Source organism: Triturus cristatus, chromosome 3_1 (assembly GCF_964204655.1).
Source record: "Triturus cristatus chromosome 3_1, aTriCri1.1, whole genome shotgun sequence".
Classification (NCBI taxonomy): domain Eukaryota; kingdom Metazoa; phylum Chordata; class Amphibia; order Caudata; family Salamandridae; genus Triturus; species Triturus cristatus.
The window spans coordinates 189,760,675-189,780,540 of record NC_140583.1 but is presented as its reverse complement, the minus strand read 5'-3'; the positions used below and the strand labels follow the sequence as shown (position 1 = coordinate 189,780,540).

At 50.2% G+C, this 19,866-nt stretch overlaps 1 protein-coding gene across 1 annotated transcript in view; it reads left to right on the top strand.

The window, feature by feature from the left end:
- Positions 1-19,866, top strand: part of LOC146859903 (kinesin-like protein KIF18A) — a 391,179-nt gene that overhangs the window by 162,691 nt on the left and 208,622 nt on the right. Inside the window, exon 7 of the mRNA XM_085643641.1 lies at positions 18,403-18,579. Within this exon, the coding sequence (XP_085499767.1) occupies positions 18,403-18,579 (177 nt within the window). The remainder of the gene's footprint in view (positions 1-18,402; positions 18,580-19,866) is intronic.

The following is a 19,866-nucleotide window of genomic DNA, read 5'->3' as shown; positions in this document are numbered from 1 at the left end:
TACCCTTAACTTGGATATATGCATCCTCCTTAAATAAAAAAATATTGTTTTTTAGAACCATTTTAATACAGGACATAATAAAGTGTTTATTTGCCCCTCCCAGATCTTCTTCTTCCAATATCTCAGAAATCACCCCAATGGTGTCATTCTGGGGGATATTGGTGTACAATGCTTCAATGTCAAGGGTGACCAAAGTATGGGTCACCCCGTTGAAGCTTTGTCCTTCAAATATAGAGATAGCATGAGCTGTATCTTTGATATAGGATCTTTGTCTTTGTACTATGGGTTTGAGGAAATGGTCAACGTATCTACTCAATGGTTCTAATACCGAGCCTATGCTACTAACAATTGGCCTCATGGGAGGATTATTGATGTTTTTATGGATTTTGGAACTCCACCATGGGAACTTTTTTTTCATAGCATGGCTTCTGGAGCTCTTGACTGGCCTCAAGATTTTTGTTGGCTTTTTTCATGTACTCAGCCATCCTGGAGCAAAGCCCAAGTACATAATACACAATATCCTCCTTATGTTCTTTGAGAGGTCTCTCCCATTCTTCACAATACACAGAGGTATCCAAACAGAAGCTCAAAGGGGAAAACCCCTACTCTCTTCTGTGGCACCTCTCTGTAAGCATAAAGTAGGCATGGTAGTAGACATCCCATCTCATTATGAGCTTTTCAGGGAGTCCACCAATCATACCCTTCTGTGTCTTGTTAAATCTTTCAACAAGCCCATTTGTCTCCGTATGGTATGGGGTGGTACCTAAAGGTCCCTTCACACTAAGCCCACATGTGTTTTAAGTATGCATACATAAATGTATACCTCTGTCTGAGGGCAGTAGTACTCTGCAGAGGAATTGCCCTAGGATACCTGGTGGCACGATTCACTACCATCAGAATAAATCTGTTTCCTGATGTTGTCTGAGGGTCAAGGGGACCAATGTCAATCCCAATCAACTCAAAGGGTACCCCATTAACCACTGGAAGTGGAACTAAGTGGGCATTTAGGTGGCTGCCTGTCTTGCCACTGGCTTGACAGGTGGCACAGGAGCTGCAAAACTCCTTCACCTTCTGAGACATTCCTGGCCAGTAGAAGTGGGTCACCAACCTACTCCAAGTTTTGATCTGGACAAGATGCCAAACTAGGGGAATTTCATGGGCCACTTCTAGGAGAAACTCAACTTCTGAGGTGCTACCACTCTCCTAGTTTGGGGTCTCTGGCCACAGTTTATGGGAGTCCCTCCTACCATTGGGTCCTGTGGGAACCACTGTCACTTCCCTTTTCCTGATCAGCAGCTTGCTGTCTCAAGCTTTCAAGAGTGCAACAGATCCTCTGCCGCTGACACAGATCTTCCCTAGAGGGTCCCCCTGTGCCCAAAAGCTCTGCTATGTTAGACCCAAGCTCCTGGTGCTCAGTTTCCTCTGGGACTTGACAAGTCTTCTCCCTTAGGAGAGGGGACTTGATCTGGGGTCTGAATAGAATTTGGATTCCCAGGCGTCTTGTCTTTTCTCTTTGAAGGTTGGGCTATAATTGTGGTATGCTAGAGGCTTACCCACAAACTTCCACCCAATCAGAAGCTGGAATAGGGATGAGGGTACTGATAAACTTGTTTCCCTATTCCAGCTTCTGCTAGGGAAAGAGGGCTTATTATTAACAACATTGAAGGTACACTATCTGACTGCATGACGTTAGTACAGCATCTCAGATGTATTGTGTATGTGTGAGGCTGGGCTGTTAAAGTCCCCTCCTGACACGTGCAAAAGAACTAGTGGAGCCCTCTTCTGCTGGCAAGGTAATATTACAGCTTTTACATGCAAACAAACGATCTGTGAGATTATTTGTTTTCATGTAAAAACTAACATGCTAAGCAGTAGTGGCACAGGGATACAGTGGGTAGACGCTCCGGCGCCCCCTAGAGGCAACTGTAAGTGCTTGTTTGGTTATTCCTATAAGGAGGGAGTTTCCATAGTGTATTTCTGACGTCACAAGAGACTGAATTACTAGCTTAAAAACGTTTTTCCAAGATAAAAAGTCACATAGGAGTGTTTAAGTTAAAATTGTGACCTCTTTACCATTGCGTTGATGTATAATGGTGTTTAAGGTTTCTTCTAACCGGTAATAGCAAAGCAATTTGGTGCCCTCCTACAATGTAGAACACAGTGACCTGAGCCATTTTCCTTTGGGTAGGGTGAAGCGGTTAGGTGGGGTTGGGAGGAGGAATTCTGTTTTAAGCAGGTTTAGGTTAAAGTAATGGATCGCCCTCCAGTCTTGGTTACCTAAAAGCAGCAAAGGTTTCAACTAACTGAAAACTCCGACCCTTTGTAACGAAATGAGAAGTTGGCGACATAAGGCTTCTTTAGCATTTTTGTGCAATACATCTGCGAAGTTGAATGGTACATTAAAATGTGGTATTAATAATTTCCTGAGCATAGTGGGTTCTTCTTTGGCATGACCTAAAAATATCAAATTAAAAGGGTTGATTTTTCTCACTGCCTCTTAGGACAGAGGTGTAGGCACCAAGAAAAGCCAGTTTTTGCTTGATCAGTTTTCAAGGTCAGTTGCCCAGTGAATAGGAATGATAGTTATGGTCCATCATTAAATACATTTCAATGGGGCGTGGCCAAGCCGGATGCAATGGTGGACGCGTATTGCTGAGGCTCCACGGCAGACCGAGATTGTGTCTGTTTCACAGCGTCGATCCCAGCCGCAAAACGGACGTTTAGTGACCGGAACTCACGGGGCATCTAGCACCGTTCCCCCGACTGTTGCTCTGTGGATTTCGAGCAAATTGCAAACTGCAGCCTTCCGAGAGCCCGTCATTGGATGACAAGATGGCGGCCACCCGGGATCTCGCCCGTCATCCAAGTATCCTGGTATCCTAGAGGGCTCCAGACCCGGATAACAGCGTGCAAGGTCGGCAGGGCCAGGCCACAAAGATCGTAGGCGGCCCGCGCACCCGGCAGCAATCGTCAGCCCACCCACCGCCACGGGCTGTCACTCTAGACAGCCGGCGGCCCTGAAGAGTCCCGGCTGCGACCACAGCGGTGCGCAACAGCAATCAGACACATTGGGACACGTAATGGCAGAATAAGATCAGCGAGCAGAGGTGTGCTCTATCACAGGAGGCAAGCGATTGCAGGCTGACTCCCCACCCCCGTGCAGTAGGACGCCGGGCCGCCATTTCAGCCAAGGTCGCCTGCCTCTAACATGGCGCCCGGCGGTGGTGACCGGTGAGTGTCCATAGGGTAAGAGCGGGGCACCGGCCAACACTGGACGGGTCAGCAGCCGCCTACAGGCGATGAGTGGTGGGGGTTAAACACCCCCCACCCACCCCCCCCCGGGCCACCTGAGACCGGGGGGGAGTGGGGCACCCCCTTCACCACCGCCACAGCCCATCAGTACCTATTGCCTGTCCCTAAGATGGCGAAGTGGAAGCCCGCTCAGCACCAGGACTGATAGCCTGCCCCTCCACTGGGCCGGCAACTACCTACTCATCAATATCACCGCAAGGCATTTGGGGCTTGAACTGATACTGGGAGGGGACTACAACTGCTCCAGGCTGTTGAAAGTGCTCATTGCCAAGGAAGGTGGAGAGAAGGAGGGGGGTACCAGTGCCAGCCACAGTGGTTCCCAAAGTGTAACCTACGCGGTGCCCGCCGCAGCACGCAACTGAGTGGGGGTCGCCTTCAGACCGACCGGCGGAAGCGCCTGCTGGGGAGCGCGCAGCACCCAGAACTTACCCCAGAAGGAACAGCGGCCCCACGTGACACATGATAATCTCCGACCCCGCATCGCGCGTACCAGAGCGCGACTGGACTGTACGGGTTTTCACGATGGGGAACCTAGAACCACACAGACCACCGCGGTACCGGAGACTGCGCCCCAAAACATGCCACAATCCAAGATGGGGGCCACACTGGCAGCGACCCCTTCCGATATGTCCATATCAGACAAGCTTGACCGAGTGTTAGCAGCCATCGAACTTTCTCGAGTGTTAATGGAGGAGAGGCTTGGCAATTTGACGACCGACATCTCCCTCATCAAAGATGACCACCAGAAGCTGGCTAATAGGGCCCATGAAGAGGGTAAGATCATGGCGGACTTGCAGCCTGCAATGAGAGACCAGCAGAAAACGATTTGGGATGTCTTAAACCGCCTGTCTATAATGGAGGAGCGCGTGGTGGACCTGGAGGGCCGGTCCAGGCGCTGTAATATACGGGTGCTCGGATAACCGGAGGGTATTGAGGGACCAGACTCGGTGGGTCACATGGAGGCATGGCTGAAGTCCTTTACCCCAGCTGCGGACAGGTCAGCCTTCTTCTCCATTGAACGTGCTCACCGAGTCCCGGCATGCAGACCTCAACCCGGAGCACCCCCGCGACCGATGTCCGCGAAGTTTCTACATTTTAGGGACCGAGATGCTGTGCTTAGGGCCGCTAGACGAACCGGCCCCCTCAGAGTCGAGGACAAACAAGTGATGGTTTTCCCAGATTACGCAAGGGCAGTACAGCAGCAGAGATCGCTCTTTCTGGAGGTTAAGCGGTGGCTGTAGGCGAACAATATCCAGTACTCACTTTTATTTCCCACAAGACTCAGAATCGTCTACAAAGACTCAACCTTATTTTTTACGTGTGCGCAGGAGGCGAGAGACTGGGCGGACATGCACTGCCCGCAGCAGCACGGATCAGGAATGGAGCGAGGACAGAGGAACAGGGCGCCGAGGCCCAGAAAAAGCAACCCCAATAAGGGACACAATGGCAGGGACATTCTGGCAAGGAGCCTGGCGTTTGACTCCCCTGATCTAGAGCAGATTATGCAGGAGCGCCGGGACGCTCTCCGGGCCGTATCGGCATTGCAGGCTTCCCCGCCCTCAGATGACATGGACAGACCCCCACGCCTGTTTTCCTCCGCAGGCGAAGAGGACAGTGACGGAGCGTCGTCCAAGGGAGACTCCGTCACCCTGCCGCAGGTCACCCCCCAGACAGCAGATTTTATGGGGTATGATTCACGCAGGTTCATGAGACCGAGGCTGCAAGGGAGACACGGTAATGGGACTCTAGTAGCGAATGGACACGGGCGGCCCTGCTCACAACTGATCGAGGGCGAACCCCCCCCCCCCCCCACATACACTGGTAGGTCGCTGATACTACTTGTACACCACAGCCCAGCAGCAGTCGGGGACCACATGACGCACAGTGATCTTTACAGAACCCGTCCATGGATCACCCTCGCATACACGAACCACCACCCTCAAGGTTGGTAATTGTTTGTTGACACTCTCCTTCTTCCAGAGCGTCAGTTTGGACGTATCGCCCCCAGCGATAGGTCCCCAGTATTGGTACTGTTTCCCGACCACAGTTCTCAGTTTACCCTCTCCATTCGCCATGATCTCCTGCTTACTCCCCAGATAGGGGTCAGGGGCACGCACATACATCCCCAAGTAGTTACGCACATGCCACTTACTGGCTAGTGAAAGGAGGCTCCCCTCTCTTGGGAATTGAACGCAGCTGCGACCCAATTTCGACTCTACTATGGCACACATGGACTTCCAGTTCTTAACCCTAAACGTGCGGGGGATTCCCACAGCCTGGAAGCGCTATGCGATATATGCGTACAACAAGCAACAGCAGGCACCGATCATATCCCTTCAAGGAGACCCACCTCACTGGGGAGGAACTGCACAAACTCCAGAAGAAGTGGCGGGGCACCTTTTGCGGCACGACCTACTCCACTTTCGCGAGAGGAGCGCACATTTGGATCCGGCCCGGAGTGCCCTTTCGCGAAACCGGCAGACGAGTGGATCCTGAGGGCCGCTATGCGCTACTAGAAGGGTTGTTGGTTGGGCTGCCTCTCCTTGTAGGCAGTGTATACGCCCCAAATGTAGATCAGGCACCGTTTTGGGGAACGCTGACGAGCGCGTTAGCGGGATACACACAGTCCCCGTGGATACTGGGAGGGGACTACAACTGCTCCCTGGACCTCACACTAGACAGATCCTACCCCCCTGCTGCACGCTCCCCAACCCATGCACAATCAGCCGCATTCCACGCCTGGGCTGCCCACCTGTCCCTGGTGGACGCATGGAGGCACACACACCCGACCTCCAAAATCTACTCATTTCACTCAATACCACACAACCTACGAGTCCGTCTGGACCGCTTTATGTGCACACAGTCTCTCATTCCGAGCATCAGGCACTCGGACTACTTGAGCAGGGTAATTTCGGATCACGACGCGCACACTTTAACACTAGTATGGTGACCCCCAGCACCGCCGATCCCCACGTGGCGCCTCCCCAGGGACTGCCTTCTAGACCCAGTGTTCAAACACGAACAGTCAGAAACCATTCAACACTATTTCGCTGAAAACACAGTCACTACCTCGACAAGGGCCCTAGAATGGGACGCTTTCTAAGTAGTCCTACGAGGAGCATGCATCAGACAAATCACAGGAGTGAAGCAGACACTAGAAAGAGCAGTGCAGACCACAGAACAACAAGTAGCTAGGCTCTCTAAAGTGGCCAACCAACGGGAGCTCCCCCCACACTATTGGCGGAGGCCAAAACCAAATACAAAGAGGCATGCGCTGATCTGCGCTGGTATAGTTTCCGTACGTACACCACCAGAGTCCACAGCGAAGGTAACCGCGCAGGTGCCTTATTGGCCTGGCTCATCCGTCAAGACAAGCACACACAACCGATCACTAGTATTCGAAACGCGCGCGGGGGAGGTAGTCTATGTGCAAGCTGATATCTTGAACGCCTTCCATGACTACTATGCCATGCTCTATAGGGAGCTAGTGCCGGACAGGGGTGAAAACATTCGGAACATGTTGATATCACGTACCATAATCCAACTCACGGACGAGGAACGTAAGACGTTAGATAACCCGATCATGCCAGCGGAAATCAAATCTGCCATACACCACCTGGCCAAAAACAAGGCTCCGGGTCATGACGGTTCCCAATGGAACTGTTTTCCACGTTCTCCCAGCAGTTAGTCCCGCGGCTTGACACAGTCTATCGGGAGGCGCTAGAAGTGGGACTCCTCCCTCAATCGATGCGAGAATCTGTATTGGTAACATTCCCCAAGCCCGATCGGGATCCTCTGCTCTGAGCTTCCTATCAACCTATCACCCTCCTGACCACGGATTGTAAAATCCTGGGTAGGATCCTAGCTGACAGATTGACTGACATACTCCCCAGACTAGTGCACATAGATCAGAGTGTATTCGTCCCTGGAAGAAATACTTCCCAGAATATACGGCGGCTATTCCAGGTCCAGGACGGGGTACGGGGCAAGTTCCTGAGGGAGACGTGCCTCGTGCTGGACCTGGAGAAGGCGTTCGACACCCTGGCGTGGCAATACCTTTTCGACGTACTACGGAGGGTGGGCACTGTGGAAATTTAGCTCGCAAACTGAACATTATCTGCGCCATCTTGCCCCTCCCCAGCACCACGCGCAGCGAATGCACAGCCGCCATTTTAGGCACCCCGCTCTCTCCCCGCTCACTCTCGACCGCCAGCGTTTTCCCTTGGCGCTGCAAGCATCCCCCGCGCGCCGGCCACCCCCGCTCTCTCATACAGGCCATAAACCCTCTCCTTCTGCGCGACCCTGCTACGAAACCACTTCCAACCGACAACCCATACATGGTCATGCCTCTCCTTTGATAACCCCCTTCCTCTGCGCCCCATTGTCTGAACTGGTCCCAGGCCATCACCTAGCCCTGCGGATGCAGTTTACTGCCCCTACTGTAAGGGAAACACCCCACATCAAAGGGATTACAGTAGATCAAAGCCCCTACCCCCTGAGACCCGGCCAGTTGCACACACCCCCGGGAATTAGCGGAATTCCCTGCTGCGCGATAGCCATCTCCCACTGCGGGTAGGGTGGGAACTTCTACTGTATCTATGTGTGGGATCGGATCTGAGCCGGGGGCTTCAGGGGATGTTCTTTCAGGCATCAAGGGAATCTCAAGAATGTACTATATGTAATAAAGCAATAAACCAGTGTATAAGAGACCAGGTCTCAGAGATGCAGTTAGAGCACCTCGTGACGATACCTTGCTGTCTGATCTGATGTGTTCTGCTCCGACGGAATAAAACTTGTTTCCTGCCTTCCAGTCTCCGGCGCCTGCCTCTTTTATTGGTAAATCATCGAGTGGTATGAGAGGCGATTACCGCCGGGCAAATACTTGAAAGATTATCGACTGAAACTGCCGCTACCATTTAACAATTGGCGTCCCAAACGTGGGGCCCATCAGCGACACGTGGATCCAGTGGGAGAGGTCCCGACGACAGAGTGAACGACTGCAACGATCGGGAGAGCTCCTGCCCAATAGACCCTCGTCTGGCAGCCGATCATCCGAACTTCACTGGTTCCGAGCAGACCTCTCTCGAGTGATCTACGGTCCTGACTGGGAACCATCAGGAGTGCCGCGGCAAATACGGAGAATAGAGGACGATCGGGCGCTGGAGGCGGAAGACGAGAAACTGTCCACGCGGTCCGGGTAAGGTCGTGAAATACGACAAAAGTGCGAAATAATTGATTGATTGTTTGAATACTAGTATTGCTCATTGATTGTTCTTTTTGAGATATTCGCTGTCTACAAACGGGGAGGAGTAGGAATACTCTCTCTCTCTCCCTTTGCAGATAGTGAAGGGTAGGTAACGCAGACTTTTGTCCCCGTTGAAACCCGTCGTGCCTATCTTTATCTCCCCATTGATTGATTGTCCGAACATTGATTGTTTTGAAGAATAGTACTTTTTGAGATATTCTCTGTTTGCAAATAACGTAGAATAGGAATATTCTGTCTAGTCTTTGCAAATAGTGAAGGGTAGGTAACGCAGACTTTTGTCCCCGTTGAAACCCGTCGTGCCTATCTTGATCTCCCCATTGATTGATTGATTGATTGTCCGAACACTAGTTGTTCGATATTGGTTCTTTGGAGGTATTCTCTGCTTACAAATAACGAAGAATAGAGATATTCTGTCTAGTCTTTGCAAGCAGTGAAAAGATAGGTAGTGCTGACTTTTGTCCCCGTTGAAACCCGTCATGCCTATCTTCTCCCCACTGATTGGTAGTTGGTTCTGCCCGGACCGCTTATTAGAGGTGAACCATCCGGCTCCACTGGAAGGCACCCCTAATAAGGACATGTTCACTAAATATGGACTAGTCGCCGTAGCTTATAGCAAGCTGTGGCATAAATATACCAAGAAGGACCCCGAAAGTCAGTGGCCACTGATGGGATCCTTCGACGACCATAAGATAGAAGCGCTAGAAATAGCTCTGCGTAGCAATAAGACGACGCCTACTATGCTTGACAGTATCGGCATGTGGCGCAAAGAAGCAACGCAACGGAAAAAGAGGGAAGAAGTAAAAGCAGAAAAGGAATTACGAAAGGCAGCTCACCTTGCCGCTAAAAAGTTAGAAGAAGACATAAAAGAGAGAAGGGAAACTAAACTAAGACAGGAGCCCGAAACCTCAGGCCAGTACGCTGTTAGGACCCCTTCTTTGCTCTACCCTGTATTGTCCTCCAAGCAGCAAACAAATGACGAATTACTGTTAGGTCCCCCGATCATTTACATGCCCCCTCCGTATGCACCCTCCCAATCAATAGTACAACACCCACAACCCCCGAACACGAGCGAAAGCAGTACAAGGGCCTCGACCCTCACGGCCTCCGCGCCGACTGAGCCTCTTGTGCCGAACCCAACGTCGACTACAACGCTAGACGACCATGAGATAGGAAAGAAAGAGTCCACCAGAATGAATCGATTAGCTAAGGATGAACGAACAGGAATCGACAAGATAGTAAAGGCACTGGTAGGATCCTTTTTGACCTTACAAAAACTAAAATAACGTTAGGAGTTAGCCCTTTGTGGGACATATGAAACCAAGGGAAGGAGTCAAGCTCACGGTCGAGACGACCACGAGGTAGCCCGACTCCAATACTCTCGCTACCTAAACATGTCCGCCCTACTGCCCACCCCGCCCAATAAGCATGACAAAATCCCGCACAAACGGAAGCCTGCTGACACCCACCCTCGACGTCACCGAACTAGGGCTAGCTCGCGCACAATTGGGCTATGTTATTTTTCCGATTGCACAGTCACCTCCTGGTGCTCGTCATCTGATTACAAATATGTACAAACACTCCAACGAAGTAATGTAGTTATAACATTTTAATAACTTATAAGATATAACAAACACACCAACAGGGTAAACAGGTTAAAACACGTTTTAAAACAACTATTTACATGACGGTCTGCTGCAACCTCCATCCCAAAGCCTTAACGTCCACGTGACACCGTCCTCGCCTCTCCTTCCTCGAAATTGCAACATTGGCCTGTTTTGGGCGGTCCCTCTTAGTTGACTTTGGGCTATAAAAACCATGCAAAAATCCATTGACATCAGTGGCGAGCGATTGTGCGAATAGGCCGGAGGCTATACGAAGCGCCGAAGTTCTGGCAACACCAAGGCGGAGCCCGCCACGCTGTGCGGACCTTCCCGTTTTCTTTCTTTCTTCAATTATGGCTGCTGCCCTGGCGGGGGGAGGCGACGCGGACGGACCTCCCCCACCTCCCCAGGTGGAGGCTTGCCAGGCACCCCAACCGCCTTTAACTCTCCGGCCAGCTAAGCTGCACCCAACCGTCTTTAACTCTCCGGCCAGCTAAGCTGCACCCAACCGTCTTTCACTCACCGGCCAGCTAAGCTGCACCCAGCCATCTTTTTCATCGGCCTGCTGAATTTCACCCTGGCACGCTGTGCGGGTCTTCCCAGTCACTTCTTCCTTCAATAACGGAGGGTGCCCTGGCGGGGGGAGGCGACGCGGACGGACCTCCCCCACCTCCCCAGGTGGAGGCTCGCCAGCAGATGAGGGCACCCCAAACCACACCTTTCACACGTCGGCCAGCTGAGTTGCGCCCTGCCACTTCATTCGCCGTTCGGCTGAGCCGGCACCCCTGCACGCGGCCGCCAGGCAACCACCCAAGCACCGGGTTCACCAGGACTGCCGCTAGCGCCCGACGTGAGGAGTGGGCCCCCGCAGCAAGGTAATCGGGGACCCACCCCGGTGGTGTTACCATCCAAACTGCTGTCGTCACTGCTACTGGAATCACCCCGGTGGCAGCACCACCCGAACTGCTGCTGTTACTGCTGCTGGCTCCTCTCCGGTGACTGTACCGAAGAGCTGCTGCTACTGCTGCCCTTGAACTCCGGCGGTCGACCCCTCCGGTTCCAGGCCTGGCCCACCGTGAGACAATTCTGGACTCGAAAGCTTGTTTGCTAGGGCATGGGCCCCACCCTTGACAGAACGCTCCCCTCAGCCTTGCAGAATTGGTTGGAGTCATTTGACGTTCGACTCCTGCGGACTTCCGGTAAGGAAAAACCACCACCATTGCTCTTTTTGCCCCCGGGCGGCAGCCACCTTGCCTCCGCTTGATACAGTGAGACAGTAAAGCGTCGGCGGAAGAACCCGCCTGCTGCCCCGCCCTAAGAACAAACCGTGGCATTGCTACAAGGTTGCAGTGACGCAAAGTTGACGCTAACGAAAGTTCTCGAACTACCGAAAGGGATTCTGGTTCAACTGCTAATTCATGGAAAGACTTAGACTGTGCACTGGCCCGACCCCGCCCTAAGATGGCGCTGATGTAGGAGTAGCCTACAACTCCTTGTGGCGTTCCAGTCACGTGACATTCGTGTTAAAAAGAGATATATATACATGTATGCGATGCTTTCACACATGGCGGTGGGGGAGAGGGGGGAACCGATTTTTATGTTAATCCAGTGTTGCTCATGTTGCTCGACACCTCTCACACCGTGGCCGGTCTGTGGCGGCTGTAGGCCCGTATTTCCATACTGACATTGTTTTAAATAAAGGGCTTCTTAAAAAGGAATTACGAACTCAGTGTCATGACTAATCATCTAGGTTGTTGAAGGTTTTTCTTTTGAATAAATGATTGTTACTCCTAAGCGAAAGCATACAGATAATACAGACACCATTTGCCTAAAAATCTTTTTGTTTGACGGAATTTGTACCCATCACGCCTGCCCTTTTTCCAAGAATTGTCAAATCAATAATGAACTATAACTTAAGGTATATGTCGCATGCAAGGTACGGTATCCTGCACCATAATACACGACCAATTGAGAAATACATGCACGACCAGGGAACGCGAATTTAGGAGATGAATGAACTAGAGCATCTTTGCCTCAAACTAAAGAATAATGGGTCCGTGGTATTACCCAACCCTGCGGCTAGCCTGGTACATGGTAGGTAGAACCTTTCGTGTCTGCGCGCGCTGGGGTATTTTGAATACTGCACCTCCCCTCCCCTCTTATTTCCCCTCTATAGGTCACGACGAAGTTCCGACTGAAGAGTGGAGTGGACATGGACCGCACCAAGTTCAACATCAGGGAAAACATAGACAAACGTTGTGAGATAGTGTGTAAAATTACAGACCACCATTGAGAACATGAAAAACTGTATGATATGATTGTGCGTGTGTACTACGATTATACGATATGAATGTGTATGCATTTCATGTTCGGATCACTTGAAGAGAGCGTCATTGTATGATTGAAGTGTGCGTCCACCGATCAAAGGGAGGAGAATAAAGGGTCAGACAACCCATAAGATGAACTACAAAATACTGAAGGTACGCAGCATGCGTAGGAATAGAGGACAGGAAAGGAGAGGTCCCCGTGCTCGACGCAGCCCTGAGTCTCCGTCTTGACGCATGTACTGTCACACCCTATCCGGCATTTGTGTGTACGTGATCACCGAATTTATGTCTTTTCCCCGCTTGTGTTTTCTTACATGGAACAGACCCATGCTACTCCATGTTGTGTGTGCACCAAGTGACCTATTATCTCTCTCTCTCTCTCTCTCTCTCTCTCTCTCTCTCTCTCTCTCTCTCTCTCTCTCTCTCTCTCTCTCTCTCTCTCTCTCTCTCTCTCTCTCTCTCTCTCTCTCTCTCTCTCTCTCTCTCTCTCTCCCCCTCCCTCGCAAAAGGCTCTTTCTTGCCCTCTTTCTTCTTGAATAAATTAACGACATACACCTCTTTGGTAAGTGTATAATTGGCCTGAACACAGTGGTGTCGAACAAATTGATAGAAACAAAAACGACCATACTTTACCACGTTACTACCTCTCCTTTTTACAAACATTAAGCCTAATCGGCTGAGAAGGAAAGGACAGGTAAGACGACTGATGTCTCCCAATCTGACCCACAACACGGGGACTATATGTCAGTGGTTTTTGTTCTTAAAGGACACCATCTCCACCACCCAGAATTACCCCTGACCCATTGGCCCGGAATAAAATGTCTAAAGCACCCTGTTCTCCCAAAGATAACTCCAGCCCTATACTAGCCGTCTCAGAGTATCCCGAACAAAACAGCTGATGGCCCCTGTTTTAAACTGATAAAGGGTCACCTACTGTATGAAAAGGATACTCGTGAACGCATGACCATAGCACCTCGCACTTACGGGTATTACCAAACCTTGCATTATAGGGCGCAGAAACTGACACCTAGAAGACCAGACGATGGACAGGGACACCCACAGAACCCTGCACCACAGCAGTAATTAATAGATTAGTAACACGCACATTAACATCAGAGTTAATAGACACCAATCATATAGTAACAGATAAGAGCATTTCCGCAACTACTCAGTGGTTGGGAGAGAGAATGAAGTATGTAAATGTCTTCCCTGCCAAGATCTCTAAGACTTTCGTTTCTTATAACCTATTCAAGGATAACCTGCAGCCATCGGAAGAGAGGGGTCGGATGTGACGCACAGTCTGGCTGCGGATCATAAAACATCTATGACATCGACCAAGGGGGAAGCGACGAAGCAACAAGAGTGTGAGACGAGGCACCCTTATCAGAACGATGAGCGCGAAGGGCTACATCGAGGCCCCTGCTCACTGACCAGCGTGCCTGAAGTCTTAACCCGTCGGGCCCGATTGATGGGCCCAGTGCTGAAAAGATTCTGCTCTCCTTGGTCCGCATTTTTGATCTGATCCCATGCCACCCCATTCTCTCTTCCTCTTTCATTTGGACTATGACTTTGACCTACTACCGAGGAACAAAAGGCCGGCACCCTGTCTCAAAAGTACCTGTGGTGAACTGTGTTAAGGAACAGGACTATGATCAAAGAACAGTGAGTGGTCACACCCTGCCACGTGAAGAAATCGGATTTGAGCTGGACCTTAGTTCCACCGCCGGTGCTCAACAGTGCCAACGAAAGAAGAACAACAATGAGAGCTTACCAGTGATAGCTCTTTATAAACAAGGACACTGGAAAGAAGAACCCATGTCAAAGTTGAAAATCCTCTCCCAACCACCTTATTATATTAACTATCTTCTTATCAAGTTTTCATGATGTTGCATCAATCACTTCCGACTGTACACTGAGAAGTTAAGAAAATGTAACTTTGTATAGTAACATTCATACAACACCAGCCATGTACGCAACTATACTGTAACTTTGAATGTACTTCCTCCTCGCCTGCTTCATCAAACTGTATGAGACAATGTACAAATGTGTCAGATTACTCCTGCCTACCCTAAAAACTCTGTATCTTCAAATGTGTGATGAACATTGACGATACTGTAACTGAAAGGCTAACAAAGGCGAATATTGGCCGGACAAGCTGGCGAGATATGTTAAAAGGGAGGACTGTGGAAATTTAGCTCGCAAACTGAACATTATCTGCGCCATCTTGCCCCTCCCCAGCACCACGCGCAGCGAATGCACAGCCGCCATTTTAGGCACCCCGCTCTCTCCCCGCTCACTCTCGACCGCCAGCGTTTTCCCTTGGCGCTGCAAGCATCCCCCGCGCGCCGGCCACCCCCGCTCTCTCATACAGGCCATAAACCCTCTCCTTCTGCGCGACCCTGCTACGAAACCACTTCCAACCGACAACCCATACATGGTCATGCCTCTCCTTTGATAACCCCCTTCCTCTGCGCCCCATTGTCTGAACTGGTCCCAGGCCATCACCTAGCCCTGCGGATGCAGTTTACTGCCCCTACTGTAAGGGAAACACCCCACATCAAAGGGATTACAGTAGATCAAAGCCCCTACCCCCTGAGACCCGGCCAGTTGCACACACCCCCGGGAATTAGCGGAATTCCCTGCTGCGCGATAGCCATCTCCCACTGCGGGTAGGGTGGGAACTTCTACTGTATCTATGTGTGGGATCGGATCTGAGCCGGGGGCTTCAGGGGATGTTCTTTCAGGCATCAAGGGAATCTCAAGAATGTACTATATGTAATAAAGCAATAAACCAGTGTATAAGAGACCAGGTCTCAGAGATGCAGTTAGAGCACCTCGTGACGATACCTTGCTGTCTGATCTGATGTGTTCTGCTCCGACGGAATAAAACTTGTTTCCTGCCTTCCAGTCTCCGGCGCCTGCCTCTTTTATTGGTAAATCATCGAGTGGTATGAGAGGCGATTACCGCCGGGCAAATACTTGAAAGATTATCGACTGAAACTGCCGCTACCATTTAACAGGCACGGGGTCCCAATTTACGGCATACACCCGGCTTTTATACACGGATCTCAACACAAGGGTCAGAATAGGCCGCTCCGTATCTTCTCCCATCCCGATCATGCGTGGCACCCGTCAGGGGTGCCCCCTGTCCCCAATCATATTTGCTCTTGCTATGGAGCCTCTGGTGGCTAGGCTGCGGGTGGTGGGCGAGCAATGCGGCATCCCTCTGGGAGGTCGCACACATTGCATCTCCCTGTATGCGGATGATCTCCTTATATACGTTAGACATCACAACGGACCTCACCACCCTCTGGGCCACACTCGCAGACTTCAAGAGAGCTGCAGGACTCCAGGTGAATTGGCAGAAATCCTCTCTCTACCCCCTGCATCCGAACACCCCACATAGGGCGATACACATCGGAGACGCCGCGCTGGCATGGACGGGCGACGCCCCGCGGTACTTGGGCGCCAGACTCTATCATGAGCCCCGAGACCTCCTGGAGGGCAACCACTATCTGGCCCTGTGGGGACTTAAAAGTCAAGTTGCTTTCTGGCGGACCCTACCCCTGGCCCCCATTGGGAGGGTAGCCTTATCTAAAATGATCATGGTACCCCGGCTTCTAGATTACTTCACCAATATTCCAGTTGTCCCGCCACGGACCTTCTTCCAGGAGCTCAATTCATTACTAATTTCCCTGATATTGGGGAGGGGCCGCAGCAGAGAGACCCTTTCGGCCCTGCAGCTGCCCCGCGATCAGGGAGGGATGGGTGCCCCATCTTTTGAAGCCTATTTTCTGGCGGCACAGCTGCAGTGGATATCGCGGTGGACGGCGCATCGCAACCTTGGGGAAACGGTGTCCCAGGACAGACAAGTGACGGTCCCGGAGCTGACCCGAATGCTCCTACCATGCACCAGACCCAATCCTGCCCATCCGCTGCTGGTCAAGGCAGCCAGAGCCTGTTCCATACGAGTTTACCGCATGTCCAAGAGAGCACCATTGTATTCCCCATTACTACCGTTGGCTGGCCTCCCTAAGAGGCGTGGTTTCTACACCGCGGGAGAGCTTAGAATCTGGACCGAATTCCAACTCGCGGAAACAGAGGTCCTGTTCTCCGACGGCCAATTGATTCCGTTCGCAGACCTCGTCGAAGAAACCGGGCTTCCAGCCGGCCAATTCCTGTTGCATAGGCAGCTGATAGCGGACTATGAGCGGACCTGGGACCTTTGGGAACGGGGAACCCAATACTCACCCGGTGCTGCACACACTATTACGCATGGGGGCGGGCAGGCACCACATCACATGGATCTACAAATCCATTATGGAACTCACACAGGTACCGCTAACCTGATTACGGCTCCGCTGGGAGGATGATTTTGGATGCTCCCTTCATGATCGTGCATGGCGGATGACCCTAGAACTCCACAAAAAAGTGTCCCTCAATCAGAGGTTCAAAAACATCCAGTTCAACATATTACACCGAGCCTATCTCACACTGGCACGGCTCAAACGCTTCTACCCGACATCCCACTTTGACTGTCCCCGATGTCACACCCCGAAAGCCACATTTTCTCATATGTTTTGGTCATGCCCAGTGATACAAACCCTCTGGACGACGGTGCACACCACCATGCAGACAGTCACAGGTCTCACAGACTTCCACACATGTGAGGCATGTGCCCTAGGCATTTGTAAACGCAACGGAAGAAAGTAGAGACCAAATTTGCCCTGCTAGCCGTGCTGTTGGCCAAGCGCGGTGTGGCAATGTATTGGCGAGCGGCAGAGGGGCCACCAATAGCTGCATGGTGGGGGGCGGTGCCGAAGTGGGCCCCAGCCGAGGAAGATCTTATTCGGCAAGAGGAGGACCATGGTATACGGCGGAGACCTAGCTCATTAGAATGGGCTACACTCCTACAAGACTTTAGACAAGCGCCCACGAATGACACAGAGCACGCGCAAAACCCCCAGGCGACACCAGATTCACCTGCCTCCCAGTCCGCGCACGCGTCCTGTCTTCCAACCCGCCCCCCCACCCAACTCATCCATGCGACGACAGCTCCACCCGGGTCATCCCTCCGGAATCATAGCATTGGCCAAGTGTAGGTAAAGTGCACAACGCTAGCGTACTAATATGGGACCCCTCTACACTGACCCATGCTTGCTGCGACCCCCGGCTCCTCCCCTCCCCCCCCGACCCCATAGCTCCCGAGTTACACACCCCCAAGTTTAGTTTGAAAACTGGATTATCTATGAATGATACCCTACACAGGGGTTTTGGATCAGGGATAAGCATATGGATCGGAGAACGGCGGTAATTCTACTACTAACTGCCGCCCGATGCCTTCCGGCACCTCTGGCGGAGAAGATGGGAGGGATACCCCTCCTCCACCAACGAATCCACTATGTGACTGCTTACTCCGCTACCCTTGTCATAAAGCTGAAATTGGTAATTTGTGCTACCGAAATGATTAAGCTGATTACTGTATGACTTGTAACATGTTAAAATCCACTAAAAAGGTTTATAAAAAAAAAAAATGTCAATACATTTCAATGTGAGGAAAGAAAATATGTAGTTGTTTATGGTGAAATTATGTAAAACACGTTTGGTAATGATTTTTTCACATTGTGTTTAGGTATTATTTTTACTCAAACCTGTTCGATATGGAGGTATGCCTTTTCTTATAGTAAGGTACTTTCGTAAAGCATAGGTAATGATATGTTTCGGAATTAAATAACTTAATTTCAGTCTAGTGCCTTAACCACTAAAATGCATTTTGTCTACTGTGCTTGTAGAGGATTTTGTAAAATTGGCTTGTATTTTTTCATGTGAGATTACAAACTAAAAAGCTGTGTAGAATCAAACTCCCGTTTGTTTTCAATACGGTTTCTTTTTCTAGAACAAAAAACAGCACATTCCCTACAGAAACAGTAAGCTGACACGTTTACTCAAGGATTCCCTTGGAGGAAATTGTCGCACTATAATGATTGCTGCCGTCAGTCCATCCTCTCTCTCCTATGAGGACACCTATAATACACTTAAGTACGCAAACCGAGCAAAGGATATTAAATCTGCCGTAAGTAGAATTTCTTTTTAAATGTAATTTCGATTTTGTCTGCTTAACTTCCGGTATCTTTATAATAAGAAAATGAGATTGGAAGTCACAGAGCACCGACATTACTAGAACTTTAGTGTCAAACTTGATCCAGAAAGTTTTTCATTTTTCTTTTTTATCACAAAATGCTATCTGCTTTTAAAGATCTGCCTTTTCATACTAAGGAGGATAGGAAATACGTTGTTAGCAGTTTTTTACACTATTCCCAAGCGGACCAAAATAGCGTCTTAAAATGCATCCTTGCACACTTGCATGACTGTTGCCATTCAAGTCGGGCCTTCGAACGCGTAGGCCCACTTTCTCTCATCAGATTTCCCCTCTAGTCCTGGTTGCTATCAGTGAATTCTGGAAACTGTCCTAGTCCTTAAGCTGATCTTCTCAACTTTAGGCTTTTTAGGGATGTTTCCTCTTTTGTTTCTGGGTGTATGATTCAGCCTCCTAAGGATTGCTTCCATTGTGATTCTTATAGTGAATTGTTTTTAGCATCTGGCAAGGACTTGTTATCACATTCACTGATTCACCCAACTGCTCACTCATTTCCACTGACCATATAGCTAGACCTATTGACCCAGCCATTATTTAGCCTTTGCTTCTGTGTTGTTCTTCTTTTTGTTTATGTCTGAAGGTGTTGAGTGAGCGCCGAAGTCTTATAATCGGCCATTCGGTCAGCATTTTGCCGATTTAGCTGGGACTTCAGTCTGATCCTTCGAAAGCCGTCTTCAACTATTATGAGGTTTATCTATCTAAATTACTTGAGATAGATTCGAAAGAGAGACGCCAAATTGCATCTAATTAACCCTGTAAGAGTTTGCAAGGCACAAGCAAAGTTTAAGTTGCTCATGAAATAAATGGATTTCAAGCAGCATGGGCTGTGGAAGAGTTGTAAGGTGTGTTCAGGTCAGACTGAATATAAGATTGGGATTAGAAGTGGGGGTTATCATGTTATAGAAATGTGTATTTCGAGCATTCTGCCTTTGTTATGGCCAAGCATTGCTGCCTAGTTAGGGTATCCTGACAAGCCTTGTCCAGTCTTGTCCCGTGCATTTTCTCGCTTATCAGAATTTGATGTCTCTGTGTTTATCAGGAGTGTGGGTATATGCTGTTCTTGTTTGTTCGGATGTATTTTTGCAATGATTAGTCGAATTGAAAAAAGGTTTTTGAAAAAGTACTACCGGGCTACAATTTAGTCTAAGCAGACATGATGCCCAGATTAGTTATTCTCAATTGACGCGGATGTGTTCCTGGGAG